General features: G+C 42.2%; 1 protein-coding gene across 4 annotated transcripts in view; it reads left to right on the forward strand.

The window, feature by feature from the left end:
* The first annotated feature begins 744 nt into the window (after nt 1-744).
* enox2 (ecto-NOX disulfide-thiol exchanger 2) overlaps nt 745-15,207 on the forward strand; it is a 158,288-nt gene continuing 143,825 nt past the window's right edge. The window contains exons 1-2 of one of the 4 annotated variants that reach the window (XM_049747624.2): nt 745-931; nt 6,579-7,119. In XM_049747624.2, coding sequence (XP_049603581.1) covers nt 6,683-7,119 — 437 coding nt within the window. In that variant the 5' untranslated portion in view covers nt 745-931; nt 6,579-6,682. Of the gene's footprint in view, nt 932-6,578; nt 7,120-15,207 lie in introns of those variants that run through there. The other 3 variants (XM_049747891.2, XM_049748128.2, XM_049747806.1) reach the window with 3 other exon arrangements.

The following is a 15,207-nucleotide window of genomic DNA, read 5'->3' on the forward strand; positions in this document are numbered from 1 at the left end:
ACAACATAGAGATCACATGATATAAAAGTATGATGGTGGGAATCTGGAACACATTACTTTTATATGACTCATATTGGAACAGTATTATGAATTGTGTTTTACCTACTTTGTAAAATGTTTGCTGTACTCAAAATGGTCAGAAATATTGCAAAACACATTAGAGAAAACACTGTAAACAAATCTGGTTTTATTTAATAATTGCATTTAATTAATTGGCGACGTGATTTAGTTTGAATAATTAAATAAAACATTGATAAAATCAACAACTGCACATGAAAATTTAACATTTTTGTGTTTATTTTGTATAATTAGCTGCATGATTTACTGTAACTATTCAAATAAATCACATTTGTAATATACACAAATTAGCTTTTTGTATTCTGTAAGAATAAATTAATTGGTTAATTGTTCGTTATAATTCATTGATAATAAATAATTAAAACATAAAATAAACAATTTAACGTGTACATTATTTGACATATTTGTATTAGTCGATCAATTATATAACAAATTGATCACGAAAAAATATTATTGGTAAAATTAACTATTCTACACACCCTCATTTATTTAACCTTGTCTGCGAATGACATGACATCCTTACACATCTCTACGTTCATAATCAAACGGTGGCTTTGCGCAAGTCATTAAACCTAAAAAAATTTATGACGCTTTGAAATTGAACGGGCGGGTATACTCTTACTTTGAAAGTAAACGGAAAAGAAAAACGTCAACAGAACCACGTGTACGCCTCTCGCTTGCCGTAGTTTCTTCCGCCGCTGATGATACTAACTGGAAGCTTTGACTTGGATACCCTCACAAATACAGAACAAGATCACTAAATATATAAAATAAATGTTCAGCCCTCTAATGGATACTTCTGAGGACTCGTCACAAAGCAGATAGCATCAAATACGGCGTCATTCGTCGCCAGGTACTTTTTAAAAATTCTTTATTCACGTCAATCAAGTGCTACATTGCTAGCTTAGCTCGTGCACTTGCAGTTATTATGGAAGTTCAGAAGTACAAGAGCACATTATGTTGCAAATACTGCCGCCGATCTGTGTTCACTTTGGTTTAATAATACAGTAGTCCTTCTTTAATGCCCTGTTGTCGAACAAAACGCTTTGAAATCCTTCATAAAGTTGTGGAAAAATGAAATGCATAGTGACGAAATGTCGTTAGGGACCGTCTGCAAGTTTTGCCTTGAAATGCACGGGAAATGAGTAGTCCACATGTACATTAGCAATCTTTTCTGGTGTTAACAGTTTCCCTGAATAAATTAGTCCATTTTATGTATCTCTTGTTCTCACTAAGGTCGTGGGTGAGCTCGAACCTACACCTGCCGATTTTGGGTGAGAGGCAGTTACAACCTGGACTGCTCCCCACACTCATATTCACACCTATGGACAATTTAAAGTCTTGTATTCCTCACATGCAAGTTTTTAAAATGTGAATGGAAGCCATAGTTTAATTTTTTATATATGTGCTGTACGATAGGTTGGCAACCAGAACATGGTCTACCTTGCCACTTGCTCAAAGTTAATTTCCAGATCATCAGTGGTTCAAATGATGATGAGTGCCATAGACAATGAATGTTCAACAGCAGGGGAGTTGTCTCTACCCCCCATTTTGTCTCAGGGACGGAACGGTCTGTACGTCCCGGATGAACACTTATTTTGCTGATGGAAGATGACTAAGGACCGACCAAGCAAGGTCAGAAGTGGGTTTTCATCTGTCCCTGTAATCATCCCCAACTGGGTCAAGTACCAAGAAAAAGGCATTGACACTTTGTCTCGCTGGGCTTCGATGACTGCATACAACCATTGCCACAACGTCTTAAGGTCAGGGATGAAAGATGGACTGGGAAAATGCTCAGCCGTTTTTAATAATTTGATAACTTGACTGGTGCATATGCAGCCATACACGTTGTTGGATTTTGTCCACAATTTAGGGAGCGCACTATCTGCGCCTCACGGCAAAAGCCATTGCCAATCACCTGTTATCCAATTTACTCACTGCATCCACGTTTGATTTCTTCAGATTTAGGAAAATGCTAAGACACTGAAGCAGAAATTAGACTTACACAGGTTGGTTGAGTTCAATCACAATTCTTGTTAAGAAAGTTCTGTTTTCAGGAAAGTACAATACAGCGCTGGGCCCTTCGTGCGACCATGCTCAAGAGCAGAAAGTCTCCATTCAGAAAGGCAACGTTCCAGGTTCTTTGGTCAGCTTATATTCAGTTGCACATTGTGGGCTGAGTTTGATGGGTGATGAGTCTTTGGGGTGGGGCAAGTTCGCAGCAGAGTTTGATTCCACGGGAATGGGTGCTGGTTCGGTGAGAGCTGGTTCCGTGGGGTTGGGTGCTGATTATGGGCGATTCGATGTGTGTTGGGGCTGTTGTTTTCCATCCCATCTTTCGGCCTTGGCGATCACCTTGGCTGTTTTCCTCTTGTCTGCTTATATACTTTATTCAATGAGGTTTGAGCATATCTGTTTTTGTAGCTAGGCAGGACTTTTTGTATTTCGACCCCATTCCTTCAACGTATAACTTGACAGTTTTGCCTTAACATAAGATCCCTGATTATTATTATTATTATTTTGTTCACAGAAATTCAATTTCAATGTCCTGAGCACGAACTTTAAAATTAATTGGGAAAACAATTAGAAAATTATTTGCACAAATCTATCTGACAGTCAGTGGGCTTTTTTTTCTCGATACATGTTACATCACCGATGTTAATATCGACTCTTTTTGTCAAGAGAGGCTCACCTATTGCTAAATGGTAATTCCCTCATTGACTGACTTCCCTGAGCCCTCATTTGGCGAGCGCCTTTCACCTTTTCAGTCATTCAACTAGACAGGTGCACGGCCACGATTCCAATGGGTGATCCGAATGTGAGGCAGGCTGCCGCGGAGGTCAATTATTAGCCGGTAGATTGACATATGTCCTTTTCAAAAGGTTGCTAACAAGGTAATATGTATTTTTTAATCAGTACCACTACATAAATATTTAATCAGTAATTAGTATTTTCACAGGTTGCATAACACTTCAATGTCTTCCGTTGTTGTTAATCAAATGATCTGTCAGCCATTTCTTTTTAAGGGGAATGTAAAATTAATTTAAAAATGTGTTGAGATTAGATTCTGGGTTTTACTTGGGGTTTAAACTATTAATATACTGTTGGCAGTTATCACCAGTTCATTTTGTGTGGGACATCGATGCTCCCAAAACTTCGCAACTCGCATTATAGTTCTTTCTTTACCTTTACCTCATATTTAGACTTTTAAACAAGTAAAAATATTCAAACGTTATGTATGAAATCAACTGTTGAGGCAATGATGTCAACACTGGCATAAAAAAGAAACCCATTGTACATAGTGGCATCATAAAAACAAAACCAAAGAAAAGCAAAAGACAATTTGTGAGATTCTGGCTTTCTGGGTTTCTTCCTGGGTTTCTTCAAAGAAAACACAATTTGTGAGATTTGGGCTTCCTGGGTTTCTTCTGCACCATTTTGTGGGGAAACTATCCTTGAACCTGCCGCAGTATATTACTTCTGCTTCAGTTAGGACACTACTGTGAACTAATGTGACCCTTGAGATATCAGACACACGCCCTTCTATGTGAGCCTGATATAAATTGTGTAATAGAGATTTCAATATTTTTCATGCCAGCAGGTTTTGCTTTACTAAGCTGCATGCTTTCTTGATTGATTCAACAAGTGTGCACTTCCATGACCTTGTGAATGGAGTCTGCTAATGCCAGTGTGCTGTTAAACCACTGCTCAATTGAGCATTTCGTGTTTTTGAAATTGAAAAGTGTGTTGATGTGTAGTGGCGTCGCAAATCACAAGTCAAAGTAAAAGCAAAGCAACCTTAATTATGTTCCATTGTGAAAGTTGCACTGGACATCCGTCTGCAGCCTCTTGGGCTGGGGAAAGGGTGTGTCAACGCCATCTGGATGTTGAATGGTCTGGAAAAGACTGGGTAAAACCAATTCTGCTCACCGACATAATGACTCCAGTGACTGTTCGGATTTTCTGCATTCTTTTCTGGTTCAATCCGTCTGACAAAAGTTTGGCGCTTGGGGCGTTTTGCTGAAGTTTGCCTTTTCCCCCCCCCCCCCTTTTTTTTCCCATTTGCCTTGTATACATCCAGATCATTTCCACTCCCACTGTCGGTGAGGAGATGTGACATTTCACATTATGTGATGTTTTATTGAGCCTCCTGTTTAATTTTTTGGGTGGGGGGAGGTGATGCAGGATGAGAGAAGGCAAATGTTGTGTTGATAGTTTCAAGGTGAAACATTGTGTTTGTACAAACCAAAATAAACAAAGGTTGAGGAGTTGGATTTGACACAAAGTTGTTTTTGTATTTCAGAATTACAGTTATATACCATGCTCTTTCAACAAACTATTAAATGAGGCGGGCTCTGATACGAAACCTTTGTGGGACTCCATTTTACCTCAATTACTTGAAGACTTTAATCAACAATGAATTCTAAACAATACTAAGAAATGTTTGTAAAATGTACATAAATGATCTAGGCTCTCGAAAATATACAACTTTTGTGTGTTCATAGTACAGGAATGTAGGAAACAAAAACTGTAACTAATGTACTGTAGACTGTCTTGCTAAGTCTCTGTGGGATGTCTTGTTTTGTACATGGATGATGTACGTTAGCGTTTTGGATTTTAGATTTTAGCGAAGTGCCACTTTAAGATAGAGGCTGCTCTGACTATTTTAAGAAGATTGTGTGCCAGATCCTGAACTGATAAGAAAGTGTTTTTCTTTTATATAGCAGCATTTGAAACGTGTTTTATTGTTTGAGCGCACCCTACACAGTCAGTACAATAACTTGTGAAGACCTCATTTAAACACACTCTTAAGCTTCATGAGCCAGATACTGGTCCAAGGTGGATTGAGGTTGATCTGTTTTTGCAACGTTAAGTCCAGTCACACTGGTCAACCATCCCCTTGTTCTCGCGACCAAATATCAATTTTGATTGGTTGGACCATGCCCAGTGGTTGTCTCCTCTACTTTGTAGCATCCAGTAGCAACCTTGCCATGATGTCCCAAGGGAGTCTAATCAAATGTGATGGCTCCTAAAGGTGTGAAGTAAATTAATTTCATAGCCCAGTAATTTAGAGACTTGGATTCACATTGACAAGTATGCGTGTTGGTGTACATCAGTGTGACGCTCGGGGGGGGGAACAATCACAGATCCTAACCTAGATTTAATAATTGCATGTGTTTTAATGTTTTTGTGAAATGTAGCAGTGTGATCTGTGTTTACTAGCCCTGCCTCTCAAAAGAAGTTATTCTATGTAACAAATGTGTGGCCATGCACAGTGATGTAGCATTTGGCAACTGGATTCTCAAAGATCCGTTTCAGGTGTCATTAGAGTCATTCTTTTCATTTTTGTTCATTGTTGTGTTTTGTTCAGAGGCGGTATGGCTCAGGTGGTTGAGTGGTTGTCTCCCACCCAAAGGTTGTGGGTTTATCCTCAGCCCATGTGAAGCAAGACTCTGAACCCTCGAGTTGCTCTCAATGCTGCATCATCAGTAGGTGAATGAGGAGGCCCTTTGAATACCATGTAGGTAGAAAAGCGTAATACAAGTGAAAGCCCATAAAGATTCATTGGACCGTTGCTCACTGCGGTGAAACCATTCAACCGTCAGACAAAACTGACACATGTAGCCATTTTGACTGACATCCGAGTTGCAGGAGGTAGCCACATGTTTTCCCAACACTCAATTTGGAGTCTGCTCAAAGCTGCTAAAACAATAGCGCTTTACAAGCAACTGCACAAGTGAAACACCATCCAGCACCACCCCCTCTCCCACTGGCTCGATCTATCCTCAGTGCTGTCACTGTGACTTTTTGATGAAAGATAGCTTCTGAGTTGCTGCCAAGGCGTTTGAAAAGACTCCAAGCTTTAAAACCAGGATGGCTGCAGCGGGTGAGACATCTGGAGAAATGTGTGAAAGGATTTGACTCCTTTTCCTGCCTCAGAGGAAACGCTGGATTCAGATGAAGCGCTGTATAATCTTTAATCTATTTGCCAGGTCCCTCCCAAAAAATGCTTCTCATAAGTAGTTTTAATATTTACTGAAAATATTTGAATATTAATGGCATGGAATTATAAAATGCTCGTGTGATTGCTGATTAAATTCAAAGTGTTGAGTTCAATCTATGTTTCATCACATTAATTAGAGCTAATGAGTCGGCTGTTATTGAAGGTTTTGACGGTTGTGTTGGTTAGAGGATTAAAAACAATGTCATACAGAGTAGGGTACACGAAGGCCGATAATCTGGCTGTTTTTTCCCTTTTTTGCAAATTTGTTCGACCAAGCCACTGAAGTGAAGTAAAATTGAACAAGCTTGCAGCAACTCACTGGTGTTGGACGGAATCCTTGCTCCTCCTATGTACCGTATTTTCCGTGCTATTAGGCGCACTTAAAAACTTGCTGGACCAAGTAAGAGCCAAACTGAATCACTTTAATCTCATCGCTTGATTGACATACGGGTAAACCTATCGCCAGACACTTCCAACACTCCCCTCTCCGTTACAGTTCTTCAAGTGAGGAGTCACCTCAGAAAGATCAAGGCCCCGGGCCCAGACGGCATCTGTCTGAGACTGCTCAGGGACTGTGCGGACCAGCTGAGTGGCGTGGTCATGTACCTGTTCAATCTGAGCCTGAGCCTGAACAAAGCTCCAGCCCTGTGGAAGACATCCTGCGTGGTCCCCGTACCGAAAGTGCCGCGCCTCAAGGAGCCTAACCACTTCAGGCCTATTGCCTTGACTTCCCACCTGATGAAAACTATGGAGAGGATCATCCTGGGTCACCTGCGTTCACTGGTGGGAGCGCAGCTGGGCCCCCTGCACTTTGCTTACCGGCCTGGTGTTGGGGTGGATGATGCAGTGATTTATTTACTGCACAGATCACTTCTTCACCTGGAGGACATCGGGAGCACTGGGAGGATCATGTTCTTCGATTTGTCCAGCGCTTTTAACATCGTCCAGTCGTCACTGCTCAGGGTGAAGATGGAGAAGGCAGGAGTGTACCAACGCCTGGCTGCATGGACTACAGACTTCCTCACCAACAGGCCGCAGTACGTGACGTTACATCGCTGTGAGTCTGACGTGGTGCGCTGTAGCACAGGTGTCGCCAAGGTTACGGTGCTCTCTCCTTTCCTTTTCACTCTGTACACTTCGAACTTTACCCACAACACCGCACACTGCCACATCCACAAGTTCTCCGACAACACGGCCATTGTTGGATATGTTTCTGAGGGATACAGGATTCTGATATACAGGATGGTCATCAAGGACTTTGTCAGCTGGTGTGAGCTCAACCAGCTTCAGCTGAACACCAGCAAGACGAAAGAGATGATTGTGAGGTTCGGGAGGACAAGCACCCCACTTCACTCCGGTGAACATCCAGGGATCGGACATTGAGGTAGTGGAGAACTACAAAGTCCTGGGTGTTCGCGTTAACAACAAACTGGACTGGACTGATCACACCCACGCCCTGTACAAGAAGGGCCAGAGTCGCCTCCACCTGCTGAGGAGGCTGAGGTTCTTCGGTGTGTGCAGGGCTCTCCTCAGGACCTTCTATGACTATGTGGTGGCCTCAGCCATCCTCTACGCTGTGGTCTGCTGGGGTGAGGGCAGTACGGACCGGGACAGGGGGAGACTAAATAAGATGGTCAGGAGAGCGAGCTCTGTCCTGGGCTGTCCCCTGGACTCCATAGAGGTTGTGGGTGAGAGGAGGACGTTAATTAAGCTAAAATCCATCATGGACAACACCTCTCACCCCCTCCATGACATTGCGCGGTCCCTGAGCAGCTCCTTTAGCAGCAGACTATTACACCCACGGTGTAGGAAGGAAAGATTCCGCAGGTCCTTCATTCCCACTGCTGTCAGACTCTACAACATGCGTGGCACCTGATCATGTGTTTCGTCTCTACCGCTACTAGTGGCACTTGTCTTTGTCTGTTATTTATCCATTTTTACATTTGGCACTTGTCTCTTGTATTCTTGCACTCTTGTACGCTGCTGTGATAAGTAAATATCCCCGCTGTGGGATGAATAAAGTTCATCATCATCATCATCATCATCATCATCATCATCATCATCATCATACCAAACGGAATCACTTTAATCCCATCACTTGATTGACATACGGGTAAACCTATCGCGGGACAAGCACAGTGAACTGCCCCCCCCCCCCTCACCGCAGCACATAACTCAAGCCCGTCATCAATGCTAATCAACACATTACGCATCAACGCACGCGTTTTTTTCTTTTAAATTATAGAAAATTTATGACTATAAAAAATGAGTGTTGTTGCTGGACCAAGTAAGAAGCCAAACCGCATCACTTTCATACAGAAAGGGAGTAGGAATATACCTCATTGACTGGGTTAACATTCCCTTTAGCACAGTGGATGCATACCGCAACCCTAATCAATCTCACTTTGATCCAGTAGTAGTATTTTATGCGCCTTTTAATCAAGTGCGCCCTATATATGAAATAATTTCTGCAATGAAAAATCCAGTGCGCCTTATAGTGCAGAAAATATTGCAATCATTGTCAGTTCAAACATTCATATTTCATTTTCTAAGGGAGCAAGCTATTTTCAACACTTAAGATTGGTCAATAATTTGTAATAAATAAATAAATAAATGAAGCATTCACACGTGTAGATCGATCATTTGTGAAATACTTTGAAATTCAGCAAAAAGTGACACCGGAGCTTTCCGCCGATGCCAGCCAACTGTGTGTGATTATTATCATGTGTTATTCATATGGAGTCATTCACTCTAATAAAAGTGACAAGGAGGAAAATCTCCAACTGCTATGTAGTTACCAGATATACAATCCTGGTATTGTGGCAGACATCTTGTTTGCGTGAGGACATTCACAATTTTTTCGCAGAGCTATTACGATGTCAGTTCCCGCCGCAGACACAAAAGTTGTGCATACGCTGTATGGGAAACCATATGAGTTAATCATCTCGGAAATCAACACGAGCGATTGAATTGCTCACGCTATGCTCTGCAGGCAACTTGAGCATGTACGTATGTTGACATAATATTTTATGGATTGTTGATGGAAACTGGAAAGAACCCAGAAACCCACACAATAACCTTTTCACTCTTAAGGCTACTGCGCACTGCGCACTACGCACTACGCAGTGCTTCCAGACCTGATCATCGCAAAAAATGACCACTCACCCTTGCACACTGGGATCTTTGATATATGAATGGCCCTACGTGAACAGTGTAAGCCTGCATTAGCATCCGAGGCTCCTCATACATTATATTATATCGTACTGTACCACTTTCTTTAACTCATTAAAAGATAAGCGTGTCAATTGAGGAAGAAACAGGTTGCTTCAGAAAGGGGATATGGGTGGGAATAAAGATGAAAATGGGAATATTTTGACGGGGAGGGGCACTTCCATTGACTTGAATGGTGCGGTACGTACCTCTTGCATACAGTTGTTCCGCAAGCTTTGTTGTTTCATCTCTACGTAGTGTCGATGTAAAATTCTAAATATGGTTAAGTATTGTTGTACAACACAATATGTGTGTACCGTTTGTAATGTATTTCTATGGCTTAGTAGCAGTCAGGCTGGGTCCTGTTTCTTTAAAACCAGGAAATGTATTTTTAGCACGTGTGAAAGCTCATCCAGTAGATATGCTTTTACATATATGCTCAAAGTGCAGATCTGCATTTTGATTGCCTGTAACTTGTGATGCTGCTACATCGAGCAACAGCGATTCAAATGTTGAATCACCTAAAACCGGCATGCAAGTCACGGTGGCCACGCATGACAAGCAGTTGCGAGAGTTCAGTCGCATTGTCACCTGTCAGTGTACAACAGAAGCTGAATCCTTCCGGTTTCTCAGTAGACCTCTGAACACTGGCATAAGCTGAACAATCCAAACATGGCATTGTACACCTTCATAGTCCTAAATTTAAAAAAAACGTTTTCATTTCGATTTTCATGTCAAACTTCACTGAAATTCCACCAGATATAAAGTGTAATGCAGGAATATTTAGTTAGGTGTCCCTAGGATCATTCCATTTAGGGACTGGAAGTTCTAGAATATCAGTTTTATTAGAGGATATAGTAAGATGACAACACAAAGTACCAAACGTAATAAATGAAACTGAATATATTTACTATCTTCTTGCTATGTGTATCCTGTTGGTTATCAAACAACCCAATGGCAATTTCATTTATATCGTGTCACATCCAAATCTATAAATCATCCCTCGCCCAATGCAACATTCATCATGTTCTCGATATGCCAAATCGGGATATTTTGCTTCTTAGAATTGGGACGTAATAACAACAATTGTCAAACTAATTCAAAGCTTTTCAACATTCATTGCACGTAATGCCGGCCTTGGTTTCAGCAGCGACAGGATGGACAGCTGTTAGGAGGAGAATGTTGAGTGACGCCACAACTGAAAGGATCTGAATTCCATTTGGCCTGACCTTGTGATCAATAGATTTCTTTTTAGTGTCGCCGGCCTAGAAAGAGCTACACTCCTTTCCCAGACTAATAAAGACGACACCAAAGCTGCTACTGCGCTGGACTGTCAATACCGTTAACACCCCCATCGATTCTCATTATAGTTAATGGTTTCTTGGCTCAGAGGGTTTGGGGTTAGGGGGGTAGTATTTTGATGTTGGTGAGTTTTCCAAAAACAGACACAAACATTTGATGTAGTGTGACCCTGATCAAGTGAATGATGAAAGACAATGTCACTTATTTTTGTAGACCGCTTGTATGTATGACGGTAAAGATTTACATAACGATATTTGGTTTCTAAATGTGCAGTATATACAGGGTTTAGGAAAAATGTGAATTTTGTAATGTACCGTATTTGCCGGTGTACAGGTCGACTCGGTGTATAAGTCGACCCCCTAAAATTCGACGGAAATTTACGATTTTATGATATATCCTTTGTATAAGTCGAGCTCAATTGTTGCATTATATTAAACTTCAAAATTCAATATGCGAAATTTATTGACGAAATGTGTTCAAATTCCGGGAGGCCGTGCGCATGCGGCTGTTTATAAGCACCGCGAAGGAGATCACGGCCGGCGAGCTCCCGCACGCCGCCCGGCACCAACGGGAGGCCGGAAATAGCTTCAAGCCGAGCAGATCGGCACTTTATAAGCACCGCGGAGGAGATCGCGGCGCCTCATTCGACTTCCAGCGGCCGGCGAGCTCGCGCACGCCGCCCGGCACCAACGGGAGGCCGGAAATAGCTCCAAGCCGAGCGGATCGGCACTTTATAAGCACCGCGGAGGAGATCGCGGCGCCTCATTGGACTTCCAGCGGCCGGCGAGCTCGCGCACCCGCCCGGCACTTCCGGGAGGCCGTGCGCACGCGCCAAGTGGCCGAAAATAGCCCCCACCGAGCGGATCGGCACTTTATAAGCACCGCAGAGGAGATCGCGGCGCCTCATTGGACTTCCAGCGGCCGGCGAGCTCGCGCACCCGCCCGGCACATCCGGGAGGCCGTGCGCACGCGCCAAGTGGCCGAAAATAGCCCCCGCCGAGCGGATCGGCTGTTTATAAGCACCGCGGAGGAGATCGCGGCGCCTCATTGGACTTCCAGCGGCCGGCGAGCTCGCGCACCCGCCCGGCACATCCGGGAGGCCGTGCGCACGCGCCAAGTGGCCGAAAATAGCCCCCGCCGAGCGGATCGGCTGTTTATAAGCACCGCGGAGGAGATCGCTTAGCCTCATTCGACTTCCAGCGGGCCGCGCACTCGCGCACGCCGCCCGGTTCAAATTTTCTAAGTGCAACGCACAATGAGATGCATGAGAAACGGCCTTGGTTACCATCACATTTGAAGCGATGAATACGAAGTTAAATTTTATGACTCGGTGTATAAGTCGAGGTCGATTTTTTTCGGTCGATTTTGGATCGAAAAAGGTCGACCAATACACCGGCAAATACGGTAATACAAATGAACAACATTCACCCTCAAATTGTATTAAACTTAACAAAGATGTGTAATGTTTAAATGTAAGTTAAATATACAGTGTGTATTCATATATATTTTTTAAGAATAATTATACTCCAACAGAGTCAAACAAGAGTGTGCTGCTGCATTTTTTTTTTAATACATACATCAACTAGAAAGCATATTTTGACATGGCACAAAAATAGTGACGGCTGTTAATCCAGAAGACATTTTTAAGTGCAATTCATGTGATTCTTCGAAAGAAATTATTTACCATTACCCATTCATAAAATCAATTACTTCCATTCCTGTTTGTTTATACAAAAGCAAGATCTCCTTGACAGTTTAGTTTCTAAGTGTATGCAAGTTTCTTTGCCTTTTTATTTGACTTACTTGTACCCAAGGAAGCACTTTACCTGTCCATCTACCTATAAATGTACATTTAGAGGCCATAAACTTTGGAATGAACTGTATATATCTTTGAGATTCATATCCCTCTATACGTCCATACAGCCTTGAGGAAGTCACTGAAACTATATTTAATCTTAATGGAACTGGTATTTTAATTTAATTTTCTGTACTCGTTTTAATTTTATTTTGTCTTTTCAGTTGAACTCTTAATCCAGATTTTTTTCATTTAGTATGATTTTATGACTGGGATCGTGTACAGGCACTTCTGGCTACATTCCCTCATTGCACTGTTTTCAATGAAGCATTCTGGACTTACTTGTAAATGTTTGATACATTATTCATTTGAGGCATGTTAGACTGGACAAGTGGTTAACACATTGGCTTTACAGTTTTGAATCCAAGGCCCAACCTTACTCTGGGATGTTTACAAGTTCCTCATTTGCTTGTGTTGAGGGAGTGGAAACGGTATCCCTACAATTGACGATTAACCAGTCCAGGGTCTATCCCACATCTTGCCCCAAATCAGCTGAGAAGCACCCCCGCGACCCTAGTGAGAATAAACTTAACAGAAAGTGAATTGGATGACGGTAATTGTTGTTTGCAAATGCTTGTGGGTGTTGTTAGCTCTGTTTAAGAGAAGCTTGATGGATGTAGTAAGGGAAGACATGAGGGCAGCTGGTGTTAGAGAGGAGGATGCAGGACATACTTCGAGAGAGATAGATGACACGCTGTGGCAACCCCTAACAGGAAAAGGAAAAGAAGAAGCTAGAGCTTCATTTGTTCATTCTAATTAGCGATCGCCCCCGGAAGGCTCGTCTCGTAGGGGTTATCACATTCTTTGTACACTACTCTTAAGACCGTCTCCACGGACTACTGTTCTATGCTGCCTCTGTTTTTTTTCCCTCACTGACGTGCTCTGGGATTACAGCAACAATATCTGATCATAATTCCAGCAAATAGAAGCGCCATTGAGAGGCCTTCGCTGATAGCAAAATGGAAATAGCAAGATGGAAAAATAACGCCGAGGGGGTCATGTTAGCCTGTGCTTTATTTTACAAGGTGAAAATCCAAAATCTGAAAATGGGAAGATGATCTTGAAGATCATTAAGTGGCTCTCGGGATTTAATCATCCCATTAATATTCACACTTCATCTCCATGCTGGAAAGATGCTTGGACTAGTTCAATAGAACAGAGATAATGTTGCAGTGTATTCTATTTAATATGGGTACTTAGAAGTACCACGTGTTGTTGTAAGAACACATTTTTGCCTTTGTTGCAGTACTTACAATTACAATTAGTTGTATGTATTTGAATGTGCATCAAATTGTAATTATGTGAAATATCCCAAACTCTCCGCCAAATAAAATTACAAGCATAAAATGTACAGAAAATACTGTGCGTATTTTAGCTTGTTAGCGATGTGCCATTAAAAGGGTTGACCAGGTGAGGTTGCGTGTGACATCAGTGAGTCTGTGAGCGTGTATGAGATCTACGTATGTATACTGTAAAACCAGAAGAAAAAAAAAGATGGTTTCGAAAAACACTTTTATGTTGTGTGTCCCACCCAAAAACATCTGTGATATAGCAAACCATTAACCACAATATAGCAAGGGAGCACTGTACCGTATCATAAAAATCAGAGGATGTATGGTGAACAAATGTCGTTTAGCCGCACACCAAGCAATTGATTCCCACGTGTCTAGTGAACTGCAGCAACTGAAAAACTGTGACCCCCAACTTAAGTATCCTGGACTGTTATTTTTATTGAACCACAAAAACATTGGTGTCATTGTCAAGGAATAAGCAGACTGCCACAAACAGACAATACGGTTGTTAATAATAGGAGAGGATATTTTGAAAGTCTGGCCACTGGCTGGCTACTTATCCCATTGCAATGCTATTCACTCGCAAGTTCAAATTTAAACAGCAGCAAAACTAGTGGAGACAGTTAGACACCCATAAATACTAGTTGTTGAATCTTGAGCACTGAATGAAAAGGTTCAGTTGGTTTTGGCCTTGGCGTTAAGTGTGCGACGGGGTTCAGTTAGTCATATTCAAGGCTACTTATTGATAGATCCAAGTTGTTTCCCACAAGAGCTTTTCTTATACCGGTACATGAAAGCATTTGTTCCAAGTATCAGGGCATAACGTACCTAGTCATGTCTACACGTTTTCAATGGTGCATTGATCAATAGGGTACATATATTGTCAATATCCCTCTCCCGTTGAAAAAAGGAGGATGACGTTTTGCCATTCCCGAATGTCATTTTGCGGGGGTTGCAGTTATGTAATGCATGGGTAAGCAACTCTGGTCCCCGAGGGTCGGTGTCCTCCATGTTTTCTATGGCTCCCTGTTGCAACACACCTGATTTAAATGGTCAGATAATTAGCAAGGTCTGCAGAACCTGGATGACAATCCTGATCGTTTGAATCAGGTCTGTTGCAAGACGGAAACATGGGAAACATGCAGGGTACCGGCCCTCGAGGACCGGAGTTGCCTACCAATAGTGTAGTGACTTTTCACATTTCTAATGAGATGCCACTGCCCACACAAGTACTTTTCCATGCAGTTGAGACTGAATCCTTTTGTGTAAGTATAATTCCCAAAACAGATCAAGTCAAAACTGTCCTTTGCTAAAGTAAAGGACAAGTGCGAAAAGTTTAAGTTGGATATATTCCTCCTGTTCCCAGAAGCTCTGCCGCTCGATTCTCAGGCTATTGTGGGATTCTGCAGACGTGGTGTCACTTTAATTGCCTGTTGCCTACAAACTAACTAAAGGGGAGAGGAGGA

The sequence above is a fragment of the Syngnathus scovelli genome, chromosome 1 (assembly GCF_024217435.2).
Source record: "Syngnathus scovelli strain Florida chromosome 1, RoL_Ssco_1.2, whole genome shotgun sequence".
In the NCBI taxonomy this organism is placed as follows: Eukaryota; Metazoa; Chordata; class Actinopteri; order Syngnathiformes; family Syngnathidae; genus Syngnathus; species Syngnathus scovelli.